This window comes from Hermetia illucens, chromosome 1, assembly GCF_905115235.1.
Source record: "Hermetia illucens chromosome 1, iHerIll2.2.curated.20191125, whole genome shotgun sequence".
NCBI classification, from domain to species: domain Eukaryota; kingdom Metazoa; phylum Arthropoda; class Insecta; order Diptera; family Stratiomyidae; genus Hermetia; species Hermetia illucens.
Genome location: NC_051849.1, coordinates 7077171 through 7097330, shown reverse-complemented (window position 1 = coordinate 7097330; position 20160 = coordinate 7077171). Strand labels below are relative to the sequence as shown.

The following is a 20160-nucleotide window of genomic DNA, read 5'->3' as shown; positions in this document are numbered from 1 at the left end:
AGAGAGAGAAGACAAGCCCCAGCATCTCATCCATTTAATTTGGCTAGATGGAAACGACTCCGCTACTTGAGATACTGCAGCACTAACAGTGTACTGCTTTTTTATAACATACCCTTGTATTCAGGAAATAAGTCCTAAGGTTTGCCAAATCCAGTATAATAATATATAAATTATTTTTCAATTTCCAGGACGCTTCACGACGAACGAAAATATCAGCATTGCGACGAATATTAAATGCGCTCCGATATAGGATAACAAAACGAGGTCGAACAAAACCGCCTGATTGGTTCCTCGATAAATTTTCAAACACAACAGATGGCAAAATATCTGGGACAGTGCCTTCCGAGGAGGAAACTACTCATCGGCTATGTAATCGACTTTCAGTCGATCCATCTTTGCCATCACACTATCGGGTAAGTTGCTTTATATCCCTGGCACGTTTCTAATGTCCCTATATCCTTGCATAATAATCAAAACCGCAAAATGATTAGGCTCTCCTCCATCTTAGAAGCGGATATGTGGTGAACCCTTCTTAAGTAAGAAATCCAGATATTAAAATCTAAAAGCCAAGCGCTAGAAGGATTAGATACTTATCTAGCTACGAAGCCTCCCTTAAATTGAAACCAATTACATATTTGTAATGGTAGGATAAGAACTAATGAATTTTTTTTCCGATTTTACAGTGGTTGGCAATAGTATCATTAGCAGTCCTTTACAATATCATATTCGTAGTAGGCAGAGCCGTATTTTGGGAAATCAACCGTAAAGCAACGCCATTGTGGTGGTTCCTGGATTACTTATGTGATTTCATATATCTGGTAGATACTTTAGTTCATATGCATGAAGGTAAGTACATATATGCACATCCTTTGGAATTCTTTTCATTTTGTTGTCCTGAAAAACTATTGTACTCCTCGGTGGTTATAGTGTGCCTGTCACAACTATAGTGTGTCAATTAGTCCTATTTTGGGATATCACCTACTTCTATAATAAGTGCTTCATCATTTCACTTGACGTTTGGTAGACTCTCAAGAGAAATTTACTGCTATGTATGAAAAATGGGCGCTGCCCTCGGATGTATATGGCCTCCTCACAGAAGTTGCAGATAATTTCCCCAATATTCCGAGTTTGGTGGACGATATTTTGGCCTACTGTATTCTGTCAGTATACGCACTATAATCCTAAGGAACTTCATAGATAGGTTTGAACAGTCCTGCAAGTGCTTTCATTTATATGTTCCCAAAAATAGTTTGTTTTGTTCTACTCTTGCCAGGCAGAATGGCCTAAACATCGAAATCGATGTAAAACGACCCTAAGGCCTGTCAAAACAGCGATGGCTTGATATGCTAGACAGTGATTTGAAAGCGTCTCGACTCCATCCAGAACAAGCCAATGAATAGGAAAAGTAGCGAATTCAACCTAGACAAACCGACCTCGGCACGGCAGACTAAAGCAGACGAAGAAAAAGAATGACCTCAATTTTTCTTCATTTTTCTTGAGTCTTCTAGCTATGATTCTCTTCATCATCATCAACGGTGCAACAACCGGTATCCGGTCTAGGCCTGCCTTAATAAGCAACTGCAGACATCCCGGTTTTGCGCCGAGGTCCAACAATTCGACATCCCTAAAAGCTGTCTGGCGTCCTGGCCTACGCCATCGCTCCATCTTAGACAGGGTCTGCCTCGTCTTCTTTTTCTACCATAGATATTGCCCTTATAGACTTTCCGGGTGGGATCATTCGTGGCCCGCCCACCGTAACTTATTGAGCCGGATTTTATCCACAACCGGACGATCATGGTATCGCTCATAAATTTCGTCATTTTATAGGCTATGGAATCGTCCATCCTCATGTAGGGGGCCAAAAATTCTTCGGAGGATTCTTCTCTCGAACGCGGCCAAGAGTTCGCAATTTTTCATACTAAGAACCCAAGTTTCCGAGGAATACATGAGGACTGACAAGATCATAGTCTTGTACAGTAAGAGCTTTGACCCTATGGTGAGACGTTTCTCGAACCGTTTTTGTAAGCTGAAATAGGCTCTGTTGGCTGCCAACAACCTTGCGTTGATTTCATCGTCGTAGCTGTTATTGGTTGTGATTTTCGACCCTAGATAGGAGAAATTGTCAACGGTTTCAAAGTTGTATTCTCCTATCCTTATTTTTCCTGTTTGACCAGTGCGGTTTGGTGTAGTTGGTTGGTTGGTTCTTGGTGCTGACGTTGCCACCATATATTTTGTCTTGCCTTCATTGATGTGCAGCCCAAGATCTCGCGCCGATTGCCGCCTGCTCGATCTGGATGAAGGCAGTTTGTACGTCTCGGGTGGTTCTTCCCATGATGTTGATATCGTCAGCATAGGCCAGTAGTTGGATGGATTTAAAGAGGATCGTACTTCTTGCATTTACCTCAGCATCACGGATCATTTTCTCGAGGGCCAGGTTAAAGAGGACGCATGATAGGCAATCCCCTTGTCGTAGACCTTTGTTGATGAAGAATGGTCTCGAGAGTGATTCTGCCGCTTTTATCGGGCCTCTGATATTGGTCAGGGTCAGCCTAGTCAGTTTTATTAATTTCGTCGGGATACCGAATTCTCTCACGGTCTTGTACAGTTTTACTCTGGCTATGCTATCATAGGCGGCTTTAAAGTCGAGGAACAGATGGTGCAACTGTTGTCCATATTCCAACAGTTTTTTCATCGCTTGCCGCAGAGAGGAAATCTGATCTGTTGCTGATTTGCCTGAAGTGAAGCCTCTTTGGTATGGGCCAATGATGTTCTGGGCGTATGGGGCTATCCGGCCTAGCAAGATTGCGGAGAATATCTTGCTGCACTGTGTGATATCTTCCTTTTTATGTATGAGACAGATAATGCCTCATTGCCACTCGTCAGGCATTGATTCGCTGTCCCATACCTCGAGCACAAGTTGATGAACCACTTGGTGTAACTGGTCGCCTCCATATTTAACCAATTCGGCTGTAATTCCATCGGCTCCCGGCAACTTATGATTTTTTAGCCGATGAATTGCACGGACTGTTTCTCCTAAACTTGGTGGTGGCAGTATTTGTCCGTCGTCTTCAGTTGACGGGACCTCCAACTCGCTGATGTTCTGGTTGTTCAGTAGCTCATCGACGTTCCGACTGTTTTTGCGGCTGGGGCCAATATCCATAGAGTGACGTTTCTGCTTCTCGTCTTTACTTACTATTTTGTTTCGCCTTTTCTCCCAGTATTATCAGTATGATGGCCCTCCCATACTAGTTTGCCTAGACTAGATTTGGAGTACCTTCATGGCTGCTTACCTTTCAGTTAAAAGTACAAGGTACATCTGCCAATGACATGTAGTTTCGCTTAAATATTCTGGTATAGGGGGTTCAGTGCCATGCAAAACCGTAGGCGACTCAGCGAATACCCCTGGAAAATGCCTCTCCGTATATGGGTAGAATTCGAGGAATTATCACCCTCAGATGAACTCACTGATAAGGTGGTGTGCCACTCATCCATGACTGTCGCCAAAAACTTTATTAATTTCGGATCAATGCGATACAGATGTAGGACATCGGTTAGCGCATTGATCTATGTCCCCCCTGCGGGGTCCTGCCCCGTGTTCTTTCTAGAGATCAGGTAGGTAATCCCCGCAGTGGCATGGCGGTGCTTTCGGCAGTGATCCACTGAGCATGTTTAGCATGCTGGGTGGGTAATCTCCAAAATCCACGCCAATATTTTTTCACTTCCGTCACCGAAAACTGTACTGTCTGGACGCTCTGTTCAGATTCGTTGAGTGATCTGAAAAAACTTCGCTCGCTGCATTCTCGTTCACGTTTAGAGTGTCTTTCGCCATACAGGCGTAACCGACTGCATACGACAGAAAGTTGCTGCTTTAGTGTGTCCAGAATTTCAAGTACAGATGTTAGTTAGGTGTAATTTCAGTAAACCCTCTGCACTTTATTTCTCATCCGTCTGCTGGAATTGATCTGAATCCTGAGTCCTGCTTTAGTGAGCTCCGCCAACGTTCCGGACGAATTTTCTATAGTGGTTCTCTTTGGTCATTCAAACCAGTAACGCAAAAGCGAATCTTCTGACCGTGCAATCTGACAGCCGTAACTGCACCACAGTACATCAGTGCTTGTAGGTGCAGAAGTGACAGCCAAGATGCAATTTCATGATTGATTTTAGATAGGATTCTCAGAGCTGCTGGAGGTGTATAGAGCCTGGTCTATGCAATCCATTTCCTAAAATTCTATACACGCCCTTTTGGATTCGTCCTGAACCTCAGCGTAGACTTCAGTTGGACGGTGGAGAAGAGTGGTTCGGCGAGTACTGAAATTGTTCCTTGCAGTGTAGCGTGGTGTTGTTGATCCCGCCGCCTCTACCCCCATTGACTTTTGGCCACTAGTTTCCGCGATGACCTCACGTCGAACACTCTCCCTGTTGATGGCCGCGAATGTCTCGCTTCGAGTAATTAAGCGATACTGATCTGTGACTCGCTACACAGTCACGTGCGCAAATTGCTTGTTGTATCTGCCACCAACGTTATTTCGTAGTAGGAGCGGATGGTAAAGAGGTCCATTTCCTCAGTCAACTTCATTCGCTGCCTAAGCGAACCTGTTGAAGTTATCGCCGCAGATTGTGGCGAAACAGCTGCAGCAGGCGGATCAATGCTGCTGGTCGTTCTGGCGCCTAGACGTCGAAACGCACACGACTAGCGGTTTCGACACCTTGCTGTCCCGCCGGTTATCCGTACCGGACCTCAAGTTTCTCCTTCATCTGATAGATGGATTTGCATTTTATCCGTAACTGCCAGGTGAGTAATCCGTAACTTTTCTCACCGTGGCTTATTTGAAGCAGGAGAAGCATCGGTTGAGGATATGATCCGTCTTCCCTCTCGATCGCGGCACTCAGGCCGGGGATCTTACGGTTCCATGGGCGCGGTTGAGCCATAAGCTTTTGTAACATGTAAAACAATGTCTTGTTAAAATTGATTGAATATCTGTCCGTCTGTCACACGCACTTTTCCCAGAAAATACTCCTGGCAGTGCTCTTCCTTATTTTAGTAAATCATATATGATGGAGTGTTGACGATACGCTTTCCTGACAGCGTGATGATTATTGGTTTCACTGGTGATATTGGGATAATAATAGCAGAAGAACACCTAGATGAGATTAAGATTTACGCAAGCGAAGAGATATGGGAGATCAAATCCTTCAAAAAGTGAGGCAAATTGCAGAAAACTTGGAATGGTGTATCTGCTAAGGGCATTCCGTACATGCAGTGCTTTTCGGACAATACCAGGAGAAGCAGTAGGATGTTCCCCATAGACATCATGTCGAACAAAAACAGTTGGAATGGCGGAAATTTATCGTAGAATGATAAAGGATATGGGACGTGTCACACACTGGGTTTTGGGCATACCGTGTTATTCCTAACCAAACAAGAGAACCAACAATATCTTTGAGGATTGGACCACATTGAATTTCATTGCCTCCGCACCGAACGAGATCGAAGGAAGTTGCAGACAGATGACTAACTGTGGAGTTCCTGTTGGAGTCAATGAAGGCTTGAAATCAAGTTAAAAAGGTATTGGGAACTATTCATTTGAAAAGGATCAACCAGTAAAACCCACCTTTTTAAGCAATTCCACGATATGGAAGACGACATCAATAAAGGAATTGTTGCGCATAGATCGTTCAGCTGAAGATGAATCGTGGAGCTACACAGTCCCATCAAAGAATTTATTTAAAGACAGTTTTTTAAGAGGTGGAAATCTTTAAAAACCTAATCTCAGGGATTTATCCACTGAAATCTTTCCCTAAGCTAGGATTAAGATTTTGGACGATCGGTGTAGCTTTCCTTCTACAATTTCTTTTGTAGTGGTTTAAGGGAGCAGCATCATGTAAATTTTTGATTTGTCACCCCCACCTCCGAAGTACGGGGGAGAGGGGTAAAAAAGGTATACATGAGGAGAAGGGAGGCTCGCTCGCGGCTGTCACGCCTCATCCAGAAAGGTCTATTCATGTAATCTAATCTGACAGTTGTAAAAATCGATTGAATTGAGACCAAAAGTGAGGTACAGATTTCCAAATCTTTTACCAGACAAATTTTCTATCCTGCTAAAATGTTTGCGGAATGATGGGTCAACCATATAGATACCAAAAAAACTGCTCTGTAATCAACAATGCCAGGATACTCATCTATATTGCTGACAAGTTTTGATGACTTACATTGCAAAACATACAAACATACAATGTCCCTGCAAACTACATGCACTTCCATATGTACTTCTTCCTATTTTGGGTCCGCCTATATTCCGTCACTGAGCTATGTTTGTCCTTGGGTTAGCTTGGTTGTTTGGGTTCTCTACACATTCCATTTCCAACATATATGCGTGTATGTGCAAAAGCCAAAAATTCTGTAAATAATGGTGGCATTTGCTTTGATGAATACTTCACCCACCCCCGGTTTGTCTGGCCATTTCAGCAAAAATCCTCAGAACTAAATCCTCATAAACGAATTTTAGTTTAAGCCAACTAATCTTTGTTTTCCTTTTATCTGGAGTTCTGGCCATTGAAGGAACGAATGCGGAGAGCATGATAAAAAGTAGTCGGCATGCTATGCGGATATTCCCTCCGAATTACATACATACGACAAGGATTCATCCGAAGCTTATATCGATATACACAACGCTTTTGGAAGAGAGGGAATTTTACTTTCGGAATTTCGTGCCATTTTGACCAGAGATAAAAAAAGGCTAAAAATTTATTTTCCCACGACCCTGATTTATTCCCTTCTAGCATGATGAAAACGGAGATAATTCTTGGGCAGCAAGAGAAGAAAGGTTGTTTTCATGAGTAAAAGGTTGGTCCTGGACCCGACAGATGCAAATATTTTGTTTTCTGTAAGTAATTTTCGGTCGATGAGATTGGTTAGCGGAATTGATGGTCTTTATTCGATAACAGATTCTCTTAATTCATGCATTTAAATCAGAGATCTGTGAACCCTACGGGTTTTCTGGGATGTTAAAATAGATTTCGGTGCCAGAACTTCAGGTATTCCTTAGGCCTTATGCTCCTGACAGACAACGATATCGATGTGATCTTAGATTTCACAAAGAATAGATAATAGATGGCCACTTTCAAGCGATAAGAGGCAAGGCAGGTGTAGAACTCGCGGTTTGAGAAATGGAGACCTTGTGTTGGAGCTCAAGAAATCCCAGGAGTCCAACAGGTACATAAGAGCTAGCAGACAGGAGATCTCTGTATATATAGATTAGATCAACACAGAGGGTGCGGTTCGTAAAGACCGTTTGACATTTTCGGACTTTAGGAATTAGAGAATGTAGGATAAGGCATGGACCAATATCATGACGTACGTAGCAAAATAACCAGAGTTCGACACCTACATTAACCGAAGAAGAACAGTGGGAACAGCAAAGCAGCCAATTTGATTGTTACCCCAATAAGGCTTTGAGGTTAACAGTGGAGTTGAAGCCCGACCTATTCGTTAATAGTTTCGATGCCACGGTTACCATCCAGGTTGGTAATCGTGAGGTCGTCTCAAAATCGGTTGTCAAATACCTGGGGGTGATGATCGATGCCAAGCTGAGTTTCAAGGGACACTTGGATTATGCGCGAGAGAAGGCAGCAAATGCCAGCTCATCCCTTGCAAGGATGATGCCTAACGTGGGAGGGCCGAAGTATAGTCGCAGGCTACTCATCGCGGGAGTGGTGAGGTCGATCCTGCTATACGCGGCCCCTGTTCGGGCGGGAGCGTTGAACCACGCTGTCAACCGGAGGAAGATATGTTCGGCATACCGGTCAATTGCGCTAAGGGTGTGCAACGCATTTAGGACGGCGTCGACGGAGGCAGTGTGTGTTATCGCAGGAATGATCCCTATAGATCTTCTAGCGAGCGAGGCACACTGGCTCTACGAGAAACGGAAGGCAAATCCAGCCGAGGTGAATGCGGATTTCCGAAAAGCCATCAGGAGAGAGTTGTGTGGCAAGTGGCAACAACGATGGGATAACTCCGACAAGGGCAGGTGGACCCATACATTGATCCCGTGCATCGAGAAATGGGTCAACCGAAAGCACGGAGAATTGAATTACCACCTGACACAGTTCCTTACGGGACACGGTGGCTATAGGAAGTACTTGCATCGCTTCGAGTTGGACGAGTCTCCCAACTGTCCCGAATCCGGTGCTACACTCGAGGACCCGGAGCACGTTATGTTCCATTGTCCGAGATTTCTGCAGCAGAAAAGGAGGTTGAACAGCATCTTAGGGGCGGACATTGAGCCCTCCAACCTGGTGGAAGAGATTTTGAAGTCGGAGGAAAACTGTATGACGGTAAATGAGGCAGTAGCCGTGGTGCAGACAAAACTCCTGGAGTTGGATCGAGCTCGGAAGGCGGCGCGACGGAGACGTGACATGGACGAGCTGGTATAGCGAACCAGAGCCTCCCCCGCGAAGTAATACTTCACGGTGGTCCCGCGGGGAGGGGCGGAAGAGTGGGGGTGGTTTTAGTGGATGTGAATCCCACACACTGCTGCAACCTGACGCAGCAGCGTCTTTCTAAGATTTCCACCTCCATCCATAAAAAAAAAAAAATAGTTTCGATGCATGCCAACCATAAGAGGATATTCCCTATCCAGTAAAAACAGGAAAAGTTGATGTTGTTTACCAAAGGCAAATTCATATTACCACCCGGAGGGGACCGTAAAGTACGAAGCGGGCAAAACCTTGAAGAGTACACTCTCTGAAAGGTCGTATAAAACAGAGCGCTTATGTTTCCCGTCCCACAAAGGGCTACAATTGTCCGCTTTCCAGGTGACTTGTCCGTTGATGTTAAACGAAGCACCCGAACGATATGGAGGTCAAGCACGGGCCGACCTGTAGAAAGAAAACTACTGCCAAAGTGGAAGTCGGTCAGCATATGTAATTCATAAGTTTAACGGACTGTAGGAGGCGCCTATAGTAAGCTTACAAAAAGGCCGGCGTGGCGATGATTAACAATTAATTGCCTGATGTCAGCGGGTAGAAACATCTTCGAAAAGTGCGGTGATGCAATCCATACTACAATACGCCCCCTCCCCCGGGTGGACAGAAGCGAGTGACTAAGTTTAATCCACTGTTTAGTAACTTTGGAGGTTTGCTGCGCGTAATGTAGGCAAAATCCAAGTCGGTTCCTAAAATGAATTTGTTGGCACTGATGAATGTATCCGCTAAACATAGGCTTGTCTTGGTCACCGAAGAGTAACGTCTTTTGAATAAGTATATTTGGATACTAAAATCAGAGGAAAACTGGCTTGCAAGGAGGCAGGGAGGAGGAAAGCTGAATGAACTGAAAGCATGAGAACCTACTGGCAGACCTATCTCGCCAAGTAATAGCTTGATGGCTGTCGCGTGGGCCAGAACTAAAGAGGTAGATTATGATTTTTAGTGTTTTTAAATCCTGCACAGTTGAAAAAGACAATTTATTTAGAGGGAGATTTTATAGACAGGCCTGCTCATGCTAAATCATTTGATTTAGACTCTTTTCCTTCTTTACAGAATCATTTCATTAATTTTCTCTGTAACTCGACACCCAAACTTACTTCTATTGTTTTGAAAGCCTGGTGGTCGTTTGCCAAGTGGCTTTGAAACATTAATTAATTCTATTGATTTCCAAAAATTTGGCAAGCTTCATTTTTGGCCTGGTCCCACCGAGTTTTTCACTGGCCTCTTCCCAGGGTTCGCATTTCTGACGCGTTCATTAGTGACTTTGTGCCTGCTGTACTGCTCTCAAAACTTTACTTAACTTGGATGAAGTAGAGCAGCATATTCGCACAAAATGCAATTTTTGATTCTAAAGCAAAGATATTGTGGATACTAAAGGCAACCTCGGGTTATCTGAATTGCAACGATTGTTCTAATCGCATGTGGGAAGTTTGCATCTGCGCATCTCTTTTTTAAATGAGAATTACATAATTATTATTATGTTCAATTCTCTGTCTGTCAGTCTGTCTGTGTTTTTAATGGAAGCTGGAGAACTTCAGAAACTACCACTGACTCTTATCATACCGTTATGTGGAACTCTTACTCCCAAAACCACTAAAACCACTTCTGTTTCCGCTCGCTTCGCGGGGCTCCCATATGATATTACTTTACAAGGCTGAACCAAAATTTATCCTGTACTCGTGCTCACGTTCGCATCCTTCTCTCACTCCTTTCCCCAGCTGACTTCTCCCTGCCTACCTTCATATGGATAGCCATCACCTTTTTGATTTCAGCCTATATCTGCCTTGATTTCAACATATCTTTGATGCTGTTGAGTGTTAGGTGCTTCCCGGTTATTGCTTATAGTGCGACGCTTTGAACTGCAAACTCGTTCTGTGCTCCCTACAATGTTCGGGCAATTTAGGCGATATGGTGAATCGTCATGGTGCTCTCAGGGTCCACACCGGACGCTAGCTAAACCTGCAAAAAATGTAAAAAAAAGAACTCGAGCACTCGTGTGGAGCCGTAAAACTCCTGACCCGAGTGGTACGATCGCAAAGGAGGATCCACCAAGGATCACATCCTCGTTCAATGTTTCCCCTGCAGTGAACGCCAGCTGTGGATGACTGGACATCGATCTCCCCAACAGTTTTCGATTTCACGAGAATGTTGGTCGCCCCCAAAGGTCCGACTTGTGGAGAACCTGACAGCGATTGACGACATTACGTCGTCCATTGGATCACTCCGATCCAGTGCTACTCCGAACGTCACGTCTAGTGTTCTTGGTATAACGATCACAATGTCGCCGTTGTCGGAGGAATAATACCATTCACGAAGAAAAATAGAGCACCCTCAATTTTCACTTTCGGAGACATTTCTATGACAACTGGCTATCTGTCCGGACATCTCCCTCTAACTCATCGCCTTCCGCATGCCTTTTTCGAAAGGGCGACCCCCTTATATATTGGAATTTTACTTTTACTCGCTTCCTCTATTTATGAAGGCAAAGCTAAACTATAGGTTGTTTTCGCAGTGTTATATCACAAGCATTACGACGCAGAAGCACTCGCCACTAATCTCTCCGTCTAAGGTAAAAATGTACACACTACCAACTCTGAAAGTTTCCCCTCCAGTCTTATTATTTTTCTATTTAATCACTACTTAACTTCCTAATTCCCTCCGTCACTTAAAACCCAGCTTCAAAATACCCATCTACTTCGCTGAAAACCAAAAACGATCTCCCCGGTTCAGCTGTTTCGCGGTCTATTGATCAACTGGTCCCAGTCACGCTAATTCCCCATGCAAAATGCATTTTCTATCGCCTCAACCAAAAACAAACGTTAGGCCTGCATTTCATAGTATATGACCTGATCAAGCTTAAGTGCAAGGTCAATATTTCCTTTTGACTGGTTAATATTCGAACATTGTTATTATGTACAAATGGACATTTTGCATATAAATACACGAGAATCCGTTTATTACGACTTCGTTTGCAACTCAAGTTACGTTTCATATAAACGTACTATATCCGCATATTATCCTCCGGTTTAAGCGGCCAATTGCTGTTTAAATTTACAGTTTAAGTTACAACTTTAATCTTTAGAGTAATAAGTGCTATACCCGCCTCATGTTCTGTGAGCGGTAGACCAACGTTCTCCAGCCAGGATGTCATAAACTGCTTCATTTGCGTAATCTTGGCCTATTCACAAAACCAATTGAGGACACACATGCTGGACACTCTCCCAGAATATGTATGGAAGTTTCAACACACTCCGCACAGAACCTGAAGGCAGTGTCAGCAGATATCTTTAGGTGATAATTTAGTCGACAGTGACCAATGAGTATTCTCACAACAATCCGAAGGTTCTTCTTGGTGAGTTTTTATGCGTTTGGGTTCGTGCCCTCGCAAAATTACCCTGGAGTACTACGTTTCTGGTAGGCTCATCCTGTATAGTTTCCTTAGTCGTTCCTTTTCATTTTTTCATGTCATAGGTATATGAATCCGTTCCCGATCCCACAGAGGGATTCTGACCCTTGTAGGGGCGTATCTGCTTCCTTTCTGGCCAGATCATCCACCGCCCCATTACCGTCTAACTCAACATGGCCCAGAGTATCCAGACCTTATTTTGCGAGCCAAGCGTATTCAGTCTCTCAAGGCATCCCTATACCAGCTTAGAGTTCACCCGATTCGATCTAAGTGCATTGATCGCTGCTTGGCTATTGATCAGAGATCAGAGGTTGAATTACTCACATCTGTATATTGCGTGAATTTCCGCCTGGAATATTCTAGTGTGCTCACCAGTTAATTTTTTTTTACATTTCCCTTGGACTAATGACACCGGCGCCCGCTCTTTCTGCTGTGAGGGATCCGTCAGTGTACCAAGTGATCAACTGCTGGTCTTATTAAAAAGGTATATCCGCCTGCAGGACGGAACTTCACCCAAAGGTTTGTTCAACTTGCTGGAGCTGGACGTGGTACTGGCGAATGTTGGGTCTTCGTACACTTTCCGGGGAAGGGAAGCAAAGGGGCCTGGGGTCTATAGTGGACTTGACATACGTGAGTGCCACTTTAGCCAGTAGAATCGCTTGGCATGTCACTGAGGACTATACTCACAGCGACCACCAGGCAATCTGCATAGAGATCAAGGGCGGATCGAGCTCGAAAAAGAGTTTTCGCAGAATGCCGGGTGGTATGCTTGGCTGGACAGTGAAAGCTTTCAAGGGGGACACGTTTTCCGCGGTGCTCAAATCCGACATATCCCTGAATGGTACGGCTGGAGAGAAAGCCAGATCACTCGATGGGTGACAGAAGCATGCGATGCTACTATGCCCAGAAGGCGATTGCTCCCCAGTAGACAACCCAACTACTGGTGGAACAACGAAATCGCAAGTTTGCGAGCCGCATGTTTTCGGGAAAGGAGGCTTTGCCAGAGGCTCAGGGGAAAACCCGGTGGCGACGGTCGAGAGGAGGCACACAAGCAATTGCGTGGCCGCCTAAAGGAAGCCATTCGGAGGAGCAAAAAGAACTGCTTCAAACAGCTGTGCGACCATGCCGACATAAACCCTTGGGGCGAGGCTTACAGAGTGGTGATGAAAAGGCTGCGGAAATCACCCCAGGTGACCTGTCCGCGCCTCTTGAAACAGATTGTTTCCACTCTGTTCCCTCACTACGAAAATAGGGGAAGGCAAATTTTTGTCCAGCTAAATGACGGCATAATACCGCCTGTAACTGTGGAGGAACTGCGGGAAATATGTGGTAGGTTCGGTGACAACAAGGCCCCAGGTTTGAATGGCATCCCCAACCGAGCTTTGAAACTGGCTGTGAAGACTAGGCCCGACCTTTTCGCCAACACCTTCGAGGCGTGCCTAAAAGAAGGAATATTCCCTGCCCAGTGGAAAAAGCAAAAGTTGGTGTTGCTTTCGAAGCCTGGCAAGCCACCTGGAAACCCAGCGTCGTATCGTCCTATCTGCTTGTTGGATACAATGGGGAAGATGATGGAGAGAGTCATCTACAACAGACTCCTGCCCATCGTCGAAGCCAGCAATGGTTTGTCGGAACGCCAGTTTGGTTTCTGATGCGCTCACTCTACGGTGGACGCAATTGGCATGGTGGCAAACCTGGCAAAAGGTGCACTGATTTCTGGCGGCTGCTGTGCCGTGGTGATGTTGGATGCCAAAAACGCATTCAACTCGGCCAACTGGAATAGAATTAAAGGGGCGTTGGCTGACATAGGTGTCCCCGGATACTTAGCGAATTTGGTGGAAAACTACCTCTCAGAAAAGACTCTCAGGTACGGGACGGATGAGGGCCCCAAAGAGTACATTGTCACAGCCGGGGTACCACAGGGATCGGTACTTGGTCCCCTGTTTTGGAATATCATGTATAATGGGGTGCTTGCTCTTCCCGTCCCAGAGGGGACTACGATTGTCGGCTTTGCTGATGACCTAGCTGCGGTTGTTGCAGCAAAACACCCAGAAGATATGGAGGTTTACGCAACGGAAACAGTGAAAGCGGTAAAGTCCTGGCTAGAAAAGGCCGAGCTGACCTTGGCGAACGCGAAAACGGAAGCGGTCTTAATAACGAAACGCAGGAAAAATAACACTGTAAAAGTGGAGGCCGGTGGACATACGGTCGTATCAAAGCCGGCTATTGAATACCTGGGGGTAATAATTGACACCAAATTGAGTTTTAGGGAACACCTAGAGTATGCATGCCAAAAGGCAGCCAGTGCCACCACGGCACTTGCAAAAATGTTGGCAAATATTGGTGGACCGAAACATTACCGGAGGTTGGTGCTAGCCGGAGTGGTGCGCTCCATCCTGCTCTACTCATCGCCTGTGTGGGTAGAGGCGCTTGGAAACTCTCAGAGACGGAAGCAGGTGAACTCGGTTTGCCGGCGGATGGCTTTGAGGGTTTGTAGTGCTTTTAGAACCACATCAGATGAGGCTGTATTGGTGGTGGCAGGCATGATCCCGGTTGACATTCTGGCCAAAGAAATGAGTGTCTTGTACAATGCAAGACAGCGTAGAAATGCGGCAAGGTCAGAGTCGCTTGATCTCTGGCAACGCAGATGGGACGAGTCTACGAAAGGTCGGTGGACGCACAGGCTCATTCCCAACATTAGGGTGTGGCTTGAGCGAAAACATGGGGAGACCAACTACCACCTTACCCAGTTCCTCACGGGACACGCTGGTTACTACAGGCAGTATCTGCACCGCTTTGGGTTGGATGATTCTCCGAACTGTCCCAGATGCGATGGCATATCGGAGGATCCAGAGCATGTGATGTTTTACTGCCCACGATTTGCGATGGAGAGAAGGAGCTTAGACCAGGTGCTGGGCAGGAGCGGGACCCCGGAGAGCTTGGTTACTGAGATGCTGGAGTCCGAGGAGAAGTGGCTTGCGGTTGGCTCCGCAATCATTCAAATGCAGGAGGAGTTGCTGAAGGAACAAAGATGGAGGAAAGCTGCAAATAGGAGTCTACATCGATAGTGGAAAATTTAACGATACATTCATTTTTTGGGAAAGGTTCATCACTATTTGGTATTGCGATGGCAGAAAGGACGCTCTCTAGATATACAAGCCGTTAACCCTAATTAATGCAAATAGGGAGGGTGCGAGGACCAGTATAACTGAGAGCCTTGAGATGGAGATAAATAGTATCTCCAGCCCGATTTTCATTGCTTCCTAGTTCTTCAAGTTCAGGGGCTGAACTGATTATGCAATTTCGAAGTGGCTCTTATAATTTTGACTCCGTCGCGGGGTTTCCATCCTAAGACCTCGATGATGGTGTCTATCTATTGAATCGTCAGAAGCGATTTAATTCCAAAAGCCTGGTACATTGTAAATTATATTATTCCTACTGGAAAACTCATAAAATTATATTCAAATGTTTTCTTTTCCTTTTTCTCATCTCCAGGTTATTTAGAACAAGGATTATTAGTGCGCGACGCCTATAAACTCCGGAAGCATTACTTCTCAACAAAAGGATGGCGGTTAGACGTCTTATCGATGTTTCCCACCGACCTAGCGTACATCTGGTGGCAGCCGAGTTCCTGCAATATAACCGTACCATGCCCGGTAATTGTCCGTTTAAATCGCTTGCTTCGTCTTCCAAGGATGTGGGAATGGTTCGATAGAACCGAAACCGCAACAGGCTACCCGAATGCCTTTCGTATTTGCAAAGTGGTTCTAGCCATTTTGGTACTTATTCACTGGAATGCTTGTATGTATTTCGCGATAAGCTACGCCCTTGGTTTTGGATCTGATAATTGGGTTTACAATTTAAATGGGGCCAGAAATGCGACATTGTCGCGTCAGTATATCTACAGTTTTTATTGGTCAACGCTAACACTTACCACAATCGGGGAGACACCTACCCCAGAGAATGATGCCGAGTATTTATTCGTTGTAGCTGACTTTCTTGCTGGAGTGTTGATATTCGCCACTATCGTAGGTAAGATAACTTTTTATTGTGGAAATAAATATCACTAAATTCGTCGTCCTTTCTGTAATTCGTCTCCCAATTGGATATCTTTCTAATTTGATTTGTGAATTGCTCAACGAAATAATCTCGATTTTGAAATAAATTTATATTGATGCGTCATATATTCTCAAGGACATTCTGGAATGTCCATTATTATCTTTAATAATTTTAATTTTTTTCCTCTCCACGAGTTTCTGTCTCCACTTGACTACAACTCGATATTCTCAAGTTGTTTCATAATCTTATTTTAGATTGATATCCGCAGTAAAGATATAGTCCTTGAGCTCCCGAGGAAAAGTAGGGATTTCCCAATTTGGGTCCACTTAGCCGAAAATATCTATAAATGCACATTCAAACCAGTAACCAACTTTATAGCTTCAACAGTGAGATCATTTTATGGATACCAGGCTACCGATCTGGAAAACTCCGGGGCTATTAAAAACAGCCATCGCCCACTTCGGCACTCCCCCATAGTTCCTTAAAAATAAGAAGACATGGCTTGCCTATAGTTCTACAGGCGTTGTCTACCAACAGAAGCTGCTACCATTCCCGTATCGTGTGGGAAAGATCTCCTCGGTCTCCTCGCTCGACAGAAATCAGGGAATGTGTTACCGCGGACTAGAAGGCCTTTTTAGGTAGATTTACCTTACAGACCCGAAGCTTTAGGTTTGCATAGCCTTTTTTGGCCAAGCGAGGATATGGAATCTTCCAAAGACAACTTCAACCGCTCACCCCGCGGAACTGTCATTAGAAATTACTTCACGGGGCCTGTTAGCGAATATTCTGTCATTCCTATGTGGCTATTCGCTCGCCTTTTCCTTTCCGCTGTACGGAGTCCTTTTTGCACATGAGTTACGAATGACACTAATTCCTGACATCTGTCATCCGACTGAAGCAAGCACTCCATCAAAAGATGCACGCTAGGAATGTTGGTCCTTCACACCGCGAAGCGACTGCAATAGAATATCGCATGCTCTGCGCCTTCTTCCTCGCCTGGGGAGGTTGGGCATGCTGGCGAGACGTCATGCCCAAACCTGTGTAGATACTTGCGGTACCCAACGTGACCAGATAGAAGCACTCTGGCAGAATTTCATTGGTAGTATCTCCTCCGGTTAATATATCGTCCACATAATGCTCGTGAGGAAAATACAAATTTTCCTCATCTGCAAGTTGATGCATAGACCATATTGCCAAAAATCGAGCACTGGCAGATAAGTACGTAACTGTCGTTAGTCTATAGTGTTTGATCGGCTTCGAAGGATCGTTTCGCCACAGAATGCGATGGTGATCCTGATCTTGTGGGACCAGGAATATTTGTCTGTACATTTTCTCTAAGTCTGCGATATTTCGAACTGAGAATACCAAAGGTATGACTTTTGTTGTGAATTGCGTAAGTCTTCTGCAGGGTCTGCGTCTTCTTTGAATAGAACTCGGACGACGTATCTCCCAGATCCATCCCGCTTCGTGGTATTTTCGTATCTTTCTTCTGCTGTCGTCTCTTCTAGTGTTAAAAGAGGACTGCTTGGTGATTCCGTGAGTTCCCAGAATCGTTGTATTATTCGGTCTGTCTATTCATCGGCGGCAATAAGAAATAAAATCCTTGCTAGACAATTTATAGTGGCCCAAGAGGCACCCAATCAAATTTCGTGTTGAGTGGGCATCGAAATCCCTTAATGAATCCACGGAGTAGCACCGAGCTATAGATCTCTGCTCCTAGCAGGATATCGATACGTCCAGGTGTGTCACAGCATGGATCTGCTAAATCATCACCCGATAACTTCTTCGGGAGAGTCACTTGAGCCGTGCCCAACAGCACCGGTCGTGAACCAACATTTCCCCCAACTATTAACGAATTGGTGGTTGGCACAAAGGGTAATGCCTGGTAATGGTCGATAGCTTATTGGCCTGGCTAATGAGCTTTTTATATATTACTGCAGGTAAGAGTTGTCGAAATAGATGGACATTCGCTGACCACGAGTCCCTTTTTTTAGGCAATTGAAACACCACTAATGCTTCTCGACTGAGGCTCTCTGCTGTTCCATGTTCGATGCCTTGAATGGATCGCATCGATTTACGTAATGTGGCTTTTCGCAGAAGATGCATACCGCAGTGTCTTGAATGGTGTATCCACTTTCTTGTCAAGACTTCCATTAGGTTGTTCAAGCTAGGTATGTCTGAACCTGCCCTAATGGATGATTCCCGTAGTTAGTAAGATTACCGATCCAATTTCTGAATAATGGCATATATGATCAGTATGTCCCAATGTTCAGTACTTATTCCAATATGAGTAGCAATTTCCTAAAAATGCAGCTGTCACGTCCATATACTGCCTTATGGTGGAATCATGTTCTTCCCTTGCAGTAGGCAATTTGTAGAATTTGAGTTGATAGTTCCACATGATAGCTTCATTGTTGTCGAATCTTTTTCGGAGGAACTCCTTTACTGTCTCCTAGTTGTCCTCTCCAGCCAAATTAGTCTTCAAATACTGTATTTTTCCGACTGCAGACTATGATTCGTTTTTTTCCACCATCGAGGTGAAGACGTCAATGAACATACTTCACTGGGTATAGCTCCCGTCGAATCTCGGGATTACCAGTAGCTCAAACTAAATCCCGTTGGTCCTAATCCCACCGCTCCACTGCAGCTTTCTTCGTTGTTCATGATGCTTTGATATCGCCTGATGGCGTCTTTGAATGCTGATAGAAGATCCAAATAGTATTCTTCATGCCTTTTGAACTCGTGGAGGAACGAGTCGCGTCGCTCAGATTTGGTGGCAGTCTCGTCAAGCATTAGCGGATGTTGCCCCTGACATGCCGTCTACAGTTCCTCTACTCATTGGAACTTTGCCTCAAAATAAGGAAGGCTGGACACTCTCTGCTATCTTCTCCATAGTTCACCCTTAACCAACCGCATGGTACGATGACTAGCCATTTCATCCACAAGAGAAGGGACCTCACCGGATGCAATACGGTTAAGAGCCATTCATCATCGTAGATTAGAAGTTGACGCCTGTCACAGGACCATCGAAAGATTTACGGCCACATGCAAGCTCTTTCATGATGCGGTGTACAGTTCTGAAATCATTGCGATCTGCGGAAACTTCCGCTTCTCTAACTAGCGTAATAGCCAGTTCTCTCTTGTCACGGCTTTTTTCAGTTTTCAAAACCATTTTTATTTAGAATAAGCACCGTCACGGCGTTCACGACGCTGAACTTCTCGGGATTTCGTTCGATATCGGAGTTCAAGCGCGTCATACTCGCTCCTAGATCCTTCAACCCCTTCTGTTCATCGATCCGTTTCCACGACTCCACAGTTATTCAGATCTTATGATGCCCCTTCGGGACGTGGCCAGCGGTCTGTGCTGCACCCGAGAAAAGAACATTTTTGGTGGGGGCCCAATGTTCAGGCGCATTACTCAGTATATCTGTCGTTTGATCAGCAAGATGGGTGGGAGGTCGCTATTGTGCTGTCAATCCAATCCTAAGCTCCTTTTGTGGCTTCGTAACAAATTGTTTTCCGTGTAAGGTTATCAGCCTTATCCAACCTCCAACCTGGAGGACCAGTTGGTACAGTTTGTCCTGTATTGGGCGCGGGAGATTCGTCTTCATCCTTCTCCGCCTACAGATTTTCGTTAAGAAAGAGCTCCCTGCGGTCACCGCTTGGGGGTGGAGATAGGGGTTGTTGATAGAGCTATTGGTGTTGGTTCAGCAAGCGTTTGCCAGGTTTTATGTTCCATCGTGGATACCAATCTATACTACCCTTAGACTGCCTTGACCTTTGACCAATTTCCATCGTTTTAACAAAGTCAGATTCGTCTCCTCTGAATGGTTTTTGATTTCAAACAAATTCCCTCCAGTCAGAAAATGTCCTGGTGTTAACGCAGTGTTATCTGAAGGGTCGTTGCTTATCTCGGTTAATGGTCTAAAATTCATGTACGCTTCGATCTGTGCTAGGAGTGTATAAAACTCTTCAATATTTGAAAACTGTTTTCTAATTGTCTTGTAAAGATGTGACATCAGCTTCCCATCGATGTGCTTCAACCAATTGGTTCATGATTTGTCCACAATACGGCTGCGCACAATCCTATTCCGGGTAATGATTTCGATTTTGAATAATTCGATGCAATTGACTACGCCCTGTTACTTAGCCTTTGATGGTCTCCTTGTCTTTGTGGTACACTTGCACGGTAATTTTCCCAATTACGATTGCTG

The 20160-nt window shown here is 44.9% G+C and overlaps 1 protein-coding gene across 5 annotated transcripts in view; it reads left to right on the top strand.

The window, feature by feature from the left end:
- LOC119647233 (cyclic nucleotide-gated cation channel subunit A) overlaps window positions 1-20160 on the top strand; it is a 142024-nt gene that overhangs the window by 108965 nt on the left and 12899 nt on the right. For all 5 annotated transcript variants that reach the window (XM_038048089.1, XM_038048093.1, XM_038048092.1 and 2 more), the window contains 3 exons: window positions 189-413; window positions 684-846; window positions 15383-15919. In XM_038048089.1, coding sequence (XP_037904017.1) covers window positions 189-413; window positions 684-846; window positions 15383-15919 — 925 coding nt within the window. The remainder of the gene's footprint in view (window positions 1-188; window positions 414-683; window positions 847-15382; window positions 15920-20160) is intronic.